The sequence below is a fragment of the Mastomys coucha genome, unplaced genomic scaffold (genome assembly GCF_008632895.1).
Source record: "Mastomys coucha isolate ucsf_1 unplaced genomic scaffold, UCSF_Mcou_1 pScaffold5, whole genome shotgun sequence".
In the NCBI taxonomy this organism is placed as follows: Eukaryota; Metazoa; Chordata; class Mammalia; order Rodentia; family Muridae; genus Mastomys; species Mastomys coucha.
In genome coordinates this window covers 20,740,380-20,755,951 of record NW_022196911.1, presented here as the reverse complement: position 1 = coordinate 20,755,951, position 15,572 = coordinate 20,740,380, and the positions used below count along the sequence as shown (strand labels likewise).

General features: G+C 34.4%; 1 protein-coding gene across 1 annotated transcript in view; it reads left to right on the top strand.

Moving 5' to 3' along the window:
* The window catches only part of LOC116077384 (vomeronasal type-2 receptor 116-like), a 23,462-nt gene extending 11,870 nt beyond the window's left edge, over positions 1 to 11,592 (top strand). Inside the window, exons 4-7 of the mRNA XM_031351894.1 lie at positions 2 to 40; positions 755 to 970; positions 2,506 to 2,629; positions 10,664 to 11,592. Coding sequence (XP_031207754.1) covers positions 2 to 40; positions 755 to 970; positions 2,506 to 2,629; positions 10,664 to 11,592 — 1,308 coding nt within the window. The remainder of the gene's footprint in view (position 1; positions 41 to 754; positions 971 to 2,505; positions 2,630 to 10,663) is intronic.
* The last annotated feature ends 3,980 nt before the right edge of the window (positions 11,593 to 15,572 follow it).

The following is a 15,572-nucleotide window of genomic DNA, read 5'->3' as shown; positions in this document are numbered from 1 at the left end:
ACATGAAAATGGGGAAGCTGTGGCCTTCTTCCCTTGGCAGGTAATAAGCACTCTACTATATTGTACTATCAGCACCATGATATATGAGATGTGTAATGACAGCAAGTTAGGTATTGTAAAATTATGTTCATCTTCTCCACAATCATAAGATTTTTTTGTATTTTTAAACTAATTTAGAAGTCAAGACAGTTTCAAATGTGTGTTGCTGATAAATGGGATGAAAGATTATACTAGGATATTTTATTAGTCAATACAAATGTGATGATATAAATAGCTAGAAATACGATATTGCCATGATAGTAAATGCAATAAAAATCAATAATTTTTCTGCACATTTCTTACAACAGGAATAAATGAGTAGACATTTAAGTGAAACAATGAGTCGTTTTATACCAAAATAATTCCCGTTTTTTACCCTTTAGACATCAGCACCCTCACTTTAGACTGTCAATCTCTAAAGATATTCTGAAAGCAGATATCTCTGGCTAGGTTTCAAAAAAATTTTTCATTTACATATGTCAGAAATTATTCATTCAATACCTGAGGTTTTTAAAAGTTTCTCTTGACTCTAAATTGTCACTCAGAAGCAAAATCGTATCCTACACACTCAGTCATTCATTTATTTTACATTAATGATAGCTTCATTAATTTGTCTTTCACATCATAATTTAAGACAAATAAGACATATTCAAAACCATAAGTTCAATTCTGCACCTTGGACACAGTGTAATGTAAATTCATGAATCTCTTTTAGCTTAACATTTTCCTGAAGGACATTGATGAGAGAGATAACATGAGTTTAGGCTTGAGACAGAAATTAAATGCAGAATATGACATTCTTAACCTTTGGAATTTACCAAAGGGTCTTGGACAAAAGGTGAAAATTGGATCATTTTTAGCAAATGCTCCTGAGGGCCAACAATTGTCCTTATCTGAGCCGATGATACAATGGGCAGGAGGATTTTCAGAGGTGGGTTATATGTTAAATCAATGCCTTAAACTTCTGTTAATAATAAAATTTTAATTTCAGGTGAAACAACATTTATTTTATGACATAAGGCTTATTACTATTTGAATACTAGAACAAAATAACATAATGTTAGTACTAGGGTATTGTTCTTTTTTTCCCTTTCATTCAGATTAGTGGAAGTATTTAGTGTTAAATAAAGACTACAGTTTTCATTCATATGAATATTATTTAGTCTTCATTGTCAAAACACTGGAAGAGGAAATTTCCTGCTCTAAAATGTCTCTTGGGTCAAGTGTTTTAGAAAATTGCTCATTTGGGATTAATAACATGGAACAATAAAAAATACTTTTTATTGTGTGATCAAATAATATATCTAATTGTGACTTAAGGAAAAACAAAATATTTTTGGTTATGATTCCAGAAGTTTAAAAGTCCACCAAGGATAGGAGCATGTCAGCAAGTGTTGGTTAGTCATGAAAATAGGCTCAAAAACCAGAACAATGTTCGTATACAACCATATTTACAGTAAGAATAATGAGAAATCTAGACATGAGTAAAGGATTAAAATGTTTCAATTCCAACCACATTTAAATAATTTCTCCAGCAAGTCTGTATACTGAAAGTTTAAATAACTTCCCAAACAGTGGCACTAATATGGAAATAGGCACCAAATACATTAGCTTATATCTTATTTTGAATACCATAACTCTGTTAGGATATCTTAACTGTCCATATATTCTCAATAGATCTACTGTCAATCATACTGAAAAACTTCTATGCCATGAACAATTAATTGTGCTAGCTTTTTCAACCTCTGGAGAAGGAGACCTGTATAGTGTGCACGTGGTAAATCTACTATCTACTGGCTTTCCTATGTTCTATAAATAAATACAGAACTGAAATAAGAAACAATTGAGGGTGCAGTTCATTATATTTGGAAATATATGATTTCCAAATTATGAGGTTGCATATGATATATATGTATATATATTCTCTGAATGTAGAAAGACAAGAATACAAGAATAATGCTGCTCTATTTTATCTTCTGCATATTTGTTCTGAGATATCATCAGATTTTAAGTGTCCCTTTTCAACTTAGCTAAATTTATCTAAATATTTCTTCCTAAAAACACACATGTCTTTGTTTCTATGTCCAATATAATCCCATCAAATTGATAGACCACATTCTAAAGCATGCTGGAAGTAAAGGTGATCAATATATTAGTCAGAAATCACAAAGGTAGAATCACACTGGAGCAATTCTATGGTCTATATTATATTCCCTATCACCTACCTTTCTTAAACTTGCCCATACCTCATTATGTGGACAAATCCTCTAACACTCTGATAATTCTCAGATAAAACTTTAAACATATCTGTTTTTCCATGGCATAGTCTTTCTAAATAATCCTCTTTGTTGTTTACCATAACACTTGTGAATTCATTGTATAATTGCATAGAATTCAAAAATTCTACTTATAATTACTTTTCATAAAACCATAAGATTTAGATAAATTTCCTTTCATTGTCCTTAGATCCCTCAGTCTGTGTGTAGTGAGAGCTGTGTTCCTGGGTTCAGAAAAGTAATCCTGGAAGGCACGGCCATCTGCTGCTACAATTGCACTCCATGTGCTGACAATGAGATTTCTAATGAGACAGGTAAATGCAGGTTTTACAGAAATCTTTCCATTTCTTCACAGGATTCGATAATAAACTAGCTAATGAAAATGGTCTGAATTAAAATCCAAAATAAATATTTTTATTTCTTTGTTTAGGGATTTACTTGTCATAATTCTTCAGCATCTCTTTGAAATGGACTATCATAATCATTAAAAATCATACTTCATTTATATCTGTGATTCACTGCCAATATTGATTGTGGAAGAAAAATATATTTCTTCAGTTTACTCCACAGTATGTTTCCTCTGATGGTACCATTTATCCAATATTGATAAATTATCAGTATAGGATTTTCAGCTATGTTTCAATAAATTTAATTCTCATATGTTTTACATCTTCATAGTAGTGATTATCTCCAACTCATTTTCAAATTATATTTTCTCTCAGTTTTCAGTTGTTTAATAATTTTGTACAATGTGTTTTAATTATATTCAGTCCTTGTGTTAGTTAGGATTTTACTGCTGTGAACAAACACTATGACCACAGCAGTCTTTCAAAAGACAATATTTAATTTTGACTAGCTTAGAAATTCAGAGGTTCAATCCATTATCTTCAAGATGTGAGCATGGCAGCATCCAGGCAGACATGGTATAGGAGGAGCTGAGAGTTCTACATCTTGTTCTGAAGTCAAAGAGGAGAAGACTTCCTTCCAGACAGCTAGGACCTGGGTCTTAAAGCATATGCTCACAGTGACAAACCCACTCCAAGACCACACTTCCTAATACTGCCACACCCTGGGCCCAATATACACAAAAAAATCGCATTCCATTCCAAGCACCCCATAGGCTTGTTCAAATGCATGACTCTACAGGGGCTATATCTAGCCACAGCATAATAAAAAGTACATTTAATCCAAATTCCAAAGGCCCTGTATTCTCTATCAGTCTCAACAATGTTAAAAGCCCAAAGTTAAAATTCTCTTCTGAGATTCATCCAATCTTTTAACTGCAATCCCTAAAGCAAGACTGGAAGCCATCTGGGAAAACTCAAAACTCAGCATCTCCACATCTGATGTCAAATTGGACTTTGAATCCCCAACACATTTTTCATCTTTGTTGAGTTAAAGAAACTTTTTATCTCTTGGTCTGGTAACACTCCCTGTTAGTAGCTTTCCTTGGCAACTATCTCACAGTTCTGGCATCTTTAATATCTTAGGGTCACCAAGTCAACTTCAACTTCACAGTTTCTTGCTCCAATATCTGGGATCCAGACAAGATCCTCACATCTGAGCTCCTCCAAAGGGCTTATGTCACTTCTCTAGTTCTACCCTCTGTACCCCTCTTGGCTCTGCTTTTCTCCATCCAACTGCTATTGGTATTCTTGGTGATCATTCCGCAGTACTGGCATCTCCAGTAGACTAAGGTCTTCTGCTCCAACTAGGCTTCACCAGTAGCCTCTCATAGTCTCTTTGCATAGCCGCATGCCTCAGCTTCCTTACATGTCCCTTTAATCCTGGGTCATCAACTGCAGCTGAGGCTGTACTTTCAGCAGTGGCCTTCCATGGCCTCTCAGAGTGCCAAGCATCAGATGTTGTTAATGACCTCTTCATATCTTAAAAGCTAGCACTACCAGGGCAATTCTTACATATTACCAAGTGCAGGTCTAGCTTTCCAGACAGCTAGGACTTCAGTAGGTGCAATCTTTGCCATCGCTAGAACACAGCTTCTTTGTGCTCTCAGAAAACACTCCCCAGATTTCACCACAGTGATGCTGGTCTCTGTTTAATAACTGCTAATTTCTTAGCTCTAGCTAACTAGTATCAATTGTTCCAGTACTCTGTTCTATTCTTGAGTCGAAAGCCAGAGATGTGTGGTGATGCTGTTGAGTTCTGCTGTTTGCTGGGGCTAAAACTATGTCCCTCTTACTCTACTACATTATCACCAGCTTTCTGTTTACCTACTCCTTCATAGCCTAAGCTTGGCAATTATGGAATTTCCTTTATATATTTACTTGAACTCAGAGATCTGCATGCTTATCTCCTAAGGGCTAAGCTTAAAATCGTGGTCCCCTATGCCTAGAAGTAATTTTATCTCTACTTGGAATTTGCTCTTTATTAGGCTGGACTTGAACTCAGATACCTGCTTGCCTCTGTGTCCTATAATGAAAGATGTGTTCCACTATGACTGTACCTAAACTTAGATGGGTGGGATCTTCCCCCAAAGCCCTACTCCCTTAATCAGTTTATTTCCTTGAACATAGGATTCAGATCCATTCTACTTCCTGATGCCATTTTAATACTTGAACCATGTATTTTTTTTTCTGTTTCATCTTGCTTCTTTTCATTACAATGACAATCATAAAAGTGAATTTTAGTAACCACACAACAGAATTTAGACCAGGTTGTTTTGAGATTTTCTTTTTTCAAAGCAATTAATCTAAATCTCTTCACATTAGCCTCAGGCAGACTCCTTGGACAATAGCAAAAAGCACACACACTCTTCACCAACACACCACAGAAACAGTATCTATGCCACGTACTGAAATTCTTCTCCACTGAAACCTATTGGGCCAGGTGTGCACAGTTCAAATCACTCTCAGCAACAAAATCTTTCATATTCCTACTAGGATAGCCCATTAAGCTCTACTTAAAGGATTCCACTGCTTTCCAAACCTAAAGTCCCCAAATCCACATTTTTCTAAACATAAACATCTATCAGAGTAATACCCCTGTCACTGGTACCAACTTCTGTCTTAGAGTTTTACTGCTGTGAATACAAACCATGTCCACAGCAACTCTTTTTTTTTTAGAACCCCAAACAGATGAGAATCTCTTTATTATAGATGTCAGACAAAATAACAAAATTACAAAGCAAATAAACAAATGAAAATCTCCTTACAGCAATGGAAACCATCAATCTAGTTAAGAGGTGGCTCACAGAATGGAAGAAAAATTTTGTCAGTTATATATCTGATATTGCCTATAATATTCAAAGAACTCAAAAAAACTAAGCACCCAAAAAACAATCAACCAAAATTAAAAATGGACAAAAGAACAGAACAAACAGTTGGGGTTATATCCTGATGAATAATACTGCTTTGATATGCACGCCCCTGATGGTAAATGATCTTAAGTATTTTTAAGCATTTATTAGGCACAGCGTCTTATAAGGACAACAGTTATTTGGAGCTGGCTTAATGGTTCAGAGACTCAGTTCATTATCAAGGGGGTTGAGAGGCATGGTAGCTTCCAGGCAGGCATGGCATAGGGGGAGCTGAAAGTTCTACATTTTGTTCTGAAGGCAAACAGGACAAGACTGCCTTCCAGACAGACAGGATGAGGGTCTTAAAACCCATGCCTATAATGATATACCTATTCTGACAAGGCCCCACTTCTTAATATTGCCACACCCTGGGCCAAGCATGTACAAATCGTCACACTCCTCTCAATCCTCCCAGATTTATTCCTCATTCCTAATTATTCAAAATTTTGTAATTATCTATCTAATACAGTCTTTGATACTCATCTACTTTTGTGTTTGTAGATCTTATTTGACAGTTGTCAACCAACCACATCATGCATGATAAAGTACTACTCTGCTCCCAAGAGCTACCATATGCCAATGTATTATTTTCTGGAGTATGTTTGTATGCCTACCTCTATTCTCTAGGTGGGAGTTGCTTAAATCTTTAGCCTTTTAAGTAATTTTCCTGTGGCCTATACATTTGTAAGTCCAACTGCCCAATATGTTCTGAAAACACTAATTTCTTGTGGTTACCTGCACATTACAGGTAGAGCTACCTTCCTGCCTTCTCTTGAATAAAATTATAGCACAGTATTTTATTTTGTTATTGGAGATTTCAGGGAAGATTAGGGGTTGAGGACTTTTGAGAAGAGATGCATTATGAGAGGCAAGGTTTGAGATCTTAAAGTCTGATGATATCTGGGCTCTCTGTTTTCTTTCAATACTGCTTTCAAATTAAAGTATAAGAACTTATCAAGAACTTTAGTGACAGCTCTGCTGGATGCTGTCATGTTTACTGCTATGGCAGAAGTGGACTACCAGTGTAAGCCTATAAGCAAACATCCCAGTTAAATAATTTTTATGAGCTATTGTTGTTCATAGGAATAGAGCAATAACCAAGACAGGATAACAATAGAACACCTTAAATTTGTTTTGAAAATTTTACTTAGAAAATATCTAGCTGAGGTTAATGAAGGGGCAATGGATAGTTATTGCTATTACCACACACACTTTCATTATTGTTAGTTTAATATCCTTTTCTATTTTCTGTTGCTGTATGTGGAGACTATAGATTTGATTTCTAAATACAATGGATTAATTTGTATCACTATTTGAAATGTGAAAGAAACATTTTGCTAGGATCTGGATAGGGAGCTTTAGTTCTCATTAAGAACACAGTAAGTGTGTATTAGACAAGGACTATTGTCTGGACATATTTTATATTAGTTATTTAATATTCATATAATTAAATTTCAATTATGCATTATCTTAAGCTTAATTGTATTGGCATGGAATCATAAAATTTATAGTGACTTTTATTATTTTATGTTGTAATTACATTATAAAATGTAGTAGAAATATTTCTAATGTACAGATTAAAGTGAATTAAATGAGAGTTTATCAAGTTTTACTATCAATTTTAACTTGGGAAAGAATAATGTACTGTGGAAATTCAGAGAATCTAAACTTTATAACATTATCTGGGTGACTAGGGTGGCAGCTGTCAGCCATACTCTCTTCCAATTCTCCTTGGTATAGTTTCTCATTTCACCATTTGCAGTCCTTTAATAGATTTCAATTTTACTAAATAATATTTGGTCCCCTCAAGGAGATAACTTTAGCTAGAACCGTTGTTACCTTCTTGTAGGTTGTGATTATGGCTGCCTTCAAGAGAGTAACATGTAGTAAATGAAATTTTGTGTTTAATTTAAAGTCAGTTATAGAATAGGTGAGGAACTATTAATAGTGATTTCATGCAAGTCACAAAATCAACCTTTGAAATATATTCACAATTTTTGTTCACACTAACATGTAGATTTTGTGGTAGTTAGCTGTCTTTTCTATGATAATACTGACATGAATGTATGCTAGATGTAAAATGGCAAAGTACACAAATGCATATATACACAAGAGAGGAGCTGAAGAAAGCATCATGTCCATGAATGCATTTCAAGGACATTGAGTAGGTTTTCTTCTTTGTTTAAAACAATGACTATCAGATTTTTATAACGTCCTTTATTTATATCTTAAATCATATAATTTTAAAACATTTAAAATTACTTGAAGCTGCAAGGTATACTTTTGGATGTAATTTTATTTACAGCTCTTAAGAAACTGTTTTTTTAACAAAAGTAGCTCTTATCACACAACCCACATTTCTCCTGTTTGTTTTGTTTGGATTTTTCTGTTGTTGTTTTTTAAATCTCTGTAGGTAGACTCTAACAGAGGTAGTGTATGTGTTTCCCTAATCACATTTAATGTCATATCTTTTGTTTTCCCAACCTAAAATGTAAACTTCAATAGTTTTTAATATCACTTGGCTGACAGCAAAGATTTAAACCTACAATAAACACAAGGAAAAACTTAAGTGTCAAAAAATAGCCAAAGATATGAAAGATGCATCACTTGTATATATTCAATCATTATATAATCTGTGAAGATTGAAATGCTGGAAATGTTAGGGTACTAAAAGTAAAGAATGTCCTCTAACTTGTCTGAAATTGGATATCTAGTACTTGAACACAAAGCATTTTCCAACCCTGTCTTGCTAATATTAAACAATTTGCATAAATAATTAATAAGTTCATGTCATAGCACTTGTATCTTGCATTAAATTCTTTCTAATTTTCATACAAAGCTAGAGATTGGAAATTTGCCTTTGATTTCCTGAACATATTTATTTTCTACTATAAGTAAATATTTAAATTTCTGAAACACCATATGCAATTATGTCCTCAGCTTTCAGTGTGTATACAACTTACAGTGTAAACCATTTGTAATGTAGAGATATAAGTCTAAGAGATCTTTTGGAATATTCAATATTCACTTTGAAGAATAAGTAACATGCATAATTATCCTATCTTCAATAAAGGGAAAAATAGTTCTCAGTATTTTTGTATCTATTAAAATTGAGTCTAGAGTTGGATTAATTTAGAAATGTTCAAAATAGTATTTATTTACGTCTTTCAAAATTCTATATAATATATTTGATATTTCTGCCTTCAAAACATACCAGGACCACCTGTACATGTCTACTTACCAAACATTTGTTTTCACTCAAAACCAAACCAAACCAAACAATCAAACAAACAAACAAACGAAAAAACCCAAAACAAAAAAAAATATCTCTAGTACAATTTATGCTACCCACATATGCTTGAATGTGAGACAGGCACTTTAGAAGGCTCTACTTTGTAGTGTTCACAATTTTACATGAGGTTCATCTTTCCTTAAAATAGATCCTCAAGTAAGGGTGTTATTCATGTCAATCTTCCTTTCATGATCAATATCCACAAAGCCTGAATTTGCAGTGATTGTGTACATGTTGTCACAACCATGAATTTGTATATAGACTTGTCATGATGTGTTTGTATATCACTAAATCTTTACAATCTTCTGAGATTTCTGATTTTTATGAAGTTTCCACAATCTCTTCTTCCACCTTTCTATTAGTGCATTTTACTCTCAATGTTTAGCTCTCCAAATCCTTCCATATATATGTACATGTGTATGTGTTGTATATTTATAAGTATATGCATATGTATAGTATGTATATGCCTCTGAGCATATACACATGTATGTATGTATTTATGTATGCATGTATGCATTCGTTCATATCATGCGTATGTCACAAACTAAGTTTGTGAATGTACCTTGTGTATGCAAAATCACAGCCAGTCATTCATCAGGAACAAATCTGCCAGGGATTCTATTTATTAACTCTACTGTATAAAGTACTAAACACTTTAAATTTGAAAATATTGCTGATTGAAACTTGTGCAATAATATAATACTATTTTTGAAGTTGAGATTTTTTGTTTTATTTTTTATATTTATTTTTTATTTTTTATATTTTTATATTTTTATGCTTATTTTATTAATGAGTAAAATTTAACATATGATGGTCAATTCACATTTTAAGAAATACATAAATACTTGGGCTAATTGGTAATGTAAAATAGAAATCTGGTAATGTAAAATAGAAATAACATATATTTTATGTTAATCATAAAAATTTGTAAAATTTCAAGAACACAGCAATATAAAAGTGTTCTCTAAAGTCTGTCAGCTCTTGCAGTAATTTTCTATTGAAAATTGATACTTGTTCCAAATGACACGAAAACACAAATTGGGTATTTTTGGGTCATTTACTAATATATTAGAGTCTATTCACTAAACTATAGCAGAGAATGAAGAGAATTTAAAAACACATAGAATTTTAAAGAGAAAAGTATGTTTTCAACTGACATGTGAAAAAACATTATTTGAAAAGCATTGCAAAAAATACTTCTTTAGCATGTGTAATTCATAAAGCATATGTAATATGTGAGGTGATACCAGGCCCAAGGTTGTTATATCAATGTATCTCCATGTATAATTTCAAAAAAAGATATCCCAATGTCATAAAAGGCAGAAAAAAACGTAAGTCAAAACAGGAAATATATTAGTCTGGTTCAATTTAAGTCACTATAAGGAAGATGGATTTTAAGAGAAGCTAATGGAAATGATGTCTACTTGAAGAAACACATCATGTCTTATAGAAATGTAGATAGCTTCTGTAAGGGAAAGAGTGTAATAGTAGCAAAGAAAGAGTGATTAGATGAAAACATACTATATGTGAACATAAATACTACAGGAATTACATAAGAAAGAAGGAACACTTTATAAGTATGGAAGCTTTCACAACAGTGTGCTTATTACTTTGTTACTGAAAAAAACAAAACAAGGTAAAATTTGTGACAGTCCTTTTATATAGAAATGTATTAGAAGAAAATAGGGAATCAATTCAGCTTGGACTCATGATTTCATGATAATCTATATTTCTTACTAGATGTGGATCAGTGTGTAAAGTGTCCAGAGAGTCATTATGCAAATACAGAGAAGAACCACTGCTTCCAAAAAGCTGTGAGCTTTCTGGCCTATGAAGACCCCTTAGGGATGACACTGGCCAGCATGGCATTGTGTTTATCTGCACTCACAGCCTTTGTAATTGGCATCTTTGTGAAACACAGAGACACTCCCATTGTGAAAGCCAATAATCGAGGTCTCAGTTACACTTTGCTCATCACAATCACCTTCTGTTTACTCTGTTCTTTGAACTTCATTGGTCAACCAAATGCAGCTTCATGCATCCTTCAGCAGACCATATTTGGAGTTGCATTCACTGTGGCTCTAGCTACTGTGTTGGCCAAAGCTATTACTGTGGTCATTGCCTTCAAGGCCACCTTTCCAGGGAGAATGGTGAGGTGGTTAATGACATCAAGGGCTCCAAACTATATAATTCCTCTCTGTACCCTGATCCAACTTCTTCTTTGTGGAATATGGATGGCAACATCTCCTCCATTCATTGACCAAGACTTTCATGCTGAACATGGACACATCTTACTTTTTTGCAACAAGGGATCATCTGTTGCCTTCCACTGTGTCCTGGGATATCTCTGCTTTTTGGCACTTGGGGGCTACACCATGGCATTCTTATCTAGAAATCTGCCTGATACATTCAATGAATCCAAATTCCTGTCATTCAGCATGCTTGTGTTCTTCTGTGTCTGGGTCACCTTTCTTCCTGTCTACCACAGCACTAAGGGGAAGGTCATGGTGGCTATGGAAGTATTCTCCATCTTAGCTTCCAGTGCAGCCCTCCTTGGCTTCATATTTGCTCCTAAGTGTTACATTATCTTGTTGAGACCAGACAAGAATTCATTCCATCAAATCAGGAATAAAACACATTCTCGAAGGAATAAGTCTCTTAAAATTTAGTTGAAACATAAATTTACCTTCTATATTAACAACTTTTAAGAGATTTGAATTCATTCCCTATTCCATTCTAAACATATGCTATACAATTATAATATGAATTCTGGTCCACCTAATTTTATTTCTTTTATAAATTATTTTTTTAGATATTTTCTTTATTTACATTTCAAATGATATCCCTTTCCCGGTGTACCCTCAGGGGAAAAAACCCTGTTCCCTCCCCACTCTCCCTGCTCACTAATCGACCCTCTCCTGCTTCCTGGCCCTGGCATTCCCAACATTGGGGCAAAGAACCTTTACAGGACCAGGGCCTCTCTTCCCATTGATTACCCAAATTGGCCATCCTCTGCTATATATGCAGCTGGAGCCATGAGTCCTACCATGTGTTCTCTTTGGTTGATGGTTTAGTCCCTGGGAACTCTGAGGGTACTATTTCAAATTGTTGTTCATCCTAAGGGGTTGAAAACCTTCAGCTCCTTCTGTCCTTTCTTTAACTTCTTTATTGGGGATCCTGTACTCAATGGATGGCTGTGATCCTCTACTTCTGTATTAGTCAGGTACTGTCAGAGCCTCTCAGGAGACAGCTATATCAGGCTCTTGTCAGCCAGCACTTGTTGGCAACCACAATAGTGTCTGGGTTTGGTAAGTGAATATGGGAAGGATTCCCAGGTGTCTTTGGATTGTTCTTCCTTCAGTCTCTGCTCCATAGTTTGTCTCTATAACTTCTTCCATGTGTATTTTGTTCCTCTTTTAAAGAAGGAATGATGGATCCACACTTTGGTCTTCCTTATTCTTGAGTTTCTTGTGGTTTGTGGATTGGTTTGGGTATTCCAAGCTTCTGGGCTAATATTCACTTATCAGTGAGTATATACCATATGTGTTCTTTAGTGATTGAGTTACCTCACTCAGGATAGTATTCTCCAGATCCACCCATTTCCCTAAGAATTTTACAAATTCATTGTTTTTAATAGCTGAGTAGTACTCCATTGTTTAAATGTAGCTCATATTCTGTATCCATTCCTCTGTTGAGGGACATCTGGGTTGTTTCCAGTTTCTGGCTATTATAAATAAGGCTGCTTAGTAAATTTTGTATAAAAAAGCATTCTGATATATCTATATCTGTCTATATCTCTATTATTGATACATTTGTATAGATAGGCATGGTTTTATTGATATTAGTATATGTATCAGAATAAATTTAGGTATATGGACAGGTTCAGATATAGATATAGATATATTGCTGCTCTTATCTGATCACTTTTAGTCAGTCATGTTTGTAAGACTTTATGTATATTTATGGATAGCTACTTTCAGTTTAGAGACAAACTTTCAGCAAATATCTTGCATTGTTGATTCTTAAAACATTTTGTCCCCTCTTTATTAATGACCATTGATTCTTTGTTTGGTCCTATGTTGCATGTATATCACTTTAGGATGTCCTCCACAATTTTGTATTTTGATTGGTTGTGGATTTCTTCAATCATCTGTTTCTATTGCAATGAGAAATTTCCTTGATAAATTCAGAAGACAATAGTTATGTTTTACTATGTGCATAACTATTTAGAAAATTTATGGACTGTGTTGTGTCAGGACACTGCATCAGTAGCTAATAATTTCCTGAGAAGATGTAAGGAGTATCAAGGAAGAAGTTAGTCTGACATAGTGCATATGATAGTTTTCACATCTTTACAAATGAACCATATATATATATATATATATATATATATATATATATACAAATATACATAGCACATATATGAATATATATGTAAGTATATCACATGCTAATGTCAGTGGGTATGAGACATTAACACACAGAACTACAGACTACTAAGGAATGCACTGAAAGTAATAAGTGATTATGTTAGGATATATAGCCTCCATTGGAGAAAAACAAATTCTGATTTGATTTGGGCACTTTACTACATTTGAATGTGTTTAAACTACTATAACTTCTTTCATGTTGGCTTGTTTGTTCTTGTAGCCTTGTTGAGTAACTAAGCATCTAAAATATGTGGTTTAGGAAGTGGACTCTAGTGGTTCCTCTACTTTCTTGTTTTAAGATTTTATTTTAAGCATGGACTTTCTCTCTGTCTCTCTCTCTCTCTGACTATTAATTTTTCTCTTTTTGTATGTAAATATGTATGTATTTATGTATGCATGTATGTATGTATGTATGTATGGTCCATCATCTTTGTACCCAATGTCTATCTCTCTGTCTATCATCTATCTATCTATCTATCTATCTATCTATCTATCTATCTATCTACCTATCAATAACATCTCTCACCTATCTATTTTCATCTTTCATTTTTCTATCATCTCCATAATTGTATAGTCTCTAATATATATCCATCAATATCTCTCTTTCTATTTTCTATAATCTAAATTTCTGTCTATCATTCAGTATCATCTGTCTCTAACTCTGCTTATACTCCTATGCAAATATTTGTGTATATACAACAGATTGTGTAGACAAAATAAATTATTTGTTGGAACTAAAATATTATTTTACCTCTCAGCCTCACACTTAAGAGGAAAGAATAAACATTAATACATATGTAATGAGGTCACTATTTCATTTTGTAACAAGTTCTAGTGAAGATATCTGTGTATAGTTACGTGAGTATCATAGATTTAAATAAATATTCCATATTTGTATTACTTAGTTTTCTCTTAGTTGTGAGAAATTACTTTAGTTGAAGGGGAGGTCATATTATTTCATTTAAAGATTTTTAAATGGATTTGAGTCTATCATGGTAAAGAAAATATAAGAAATATCATATCCTTAGTCATCAAGGAAATATAAATCAAAACAGCCTTGAGATTCCACCTCACACTAGTCAGAATGGCTAGGATAAAAAAACTCAGGTGACACCAGATGTGGCTGAGGTTGTGGAGAAAGAGGAACACTTCTTCATTGCTGGTGGAATTGCAAGCTGGTACAACCTTTCTGGAAATCAGTTTGGCGGTTCCTCCTGAAATTAGACATAGCATTACCAGAGGACTGAGCTATACCCCTTCTGGCATATACTCAGAAGATGCTCCAACATGTAATAAGGACACATGCTCCACCATGTTCATAGCAGCCTTATTTATAATAGCCAGAAATTGGAAACAACCCAGATGTCCCTCAACAGAGGAATAGATACAGAAAATGTGGTACATCTACACAATGGAGTACTACTCAGCTATTATATAAACAATGAATTTATGAAATTCTTGGGAAAATGGATGGACCTGTAGAATATCATCCTGAGTGAGGTAACCCAATCACAAGAGAACACACATGATATGCATTCTCTGATGAATGGATATTAGCCTAGAAGATTGGAATACACAAAGTACAAACCACAAACCATAAGAAACTCAAGAAGGAAGACCAAAGTGTGGATACGTTCCTTCTTAAAAGGGGGAACAAAATACCCGTGGAAGGAGTTGTAGAGACTAACTATGGAGCAGAGACTAAAGGAAGGACAATTCAGAGACTGCTACACCTGGGAATCCTTCCCATATTCAATCATCAAGTCTAGACACTATTGTGGATGCCAGCAAGTGGTGGATGATAGGAGCCTGATATAGCTGTCTCCTGAGAGGCTCTGCCAGTGCCCGACTAATACAGAATTAAAGGATCACAACCATCCATTGGACTGAGTACAGGGTCCCAATTGAAGGAGCTAGAGAAAGGACCCAAGGAGCTGAAAGGTTTGCAGCCCTTTAGGACCAACAACAATATGAACTAACTAGTACCCTCAGAGCTCCCAGGGACTAAAACTTGAACCAAAGAGTAAACATGGGGGGACTCATGGCTCTAGCAGCATGTGTATAGCAGAGGATAGCCAAGTCGGTCATCAATGGGAGGAAATGACCTTGGCCCTATGAAGGTTTTATGCCCCAATGTAGCAAAATGCCAGAGCCAGTAAGCATGAGACAGTGGGATGGTGAGCAGGGGGAGGAGGGAGGGAACAGGGGTTTGTTTTTTT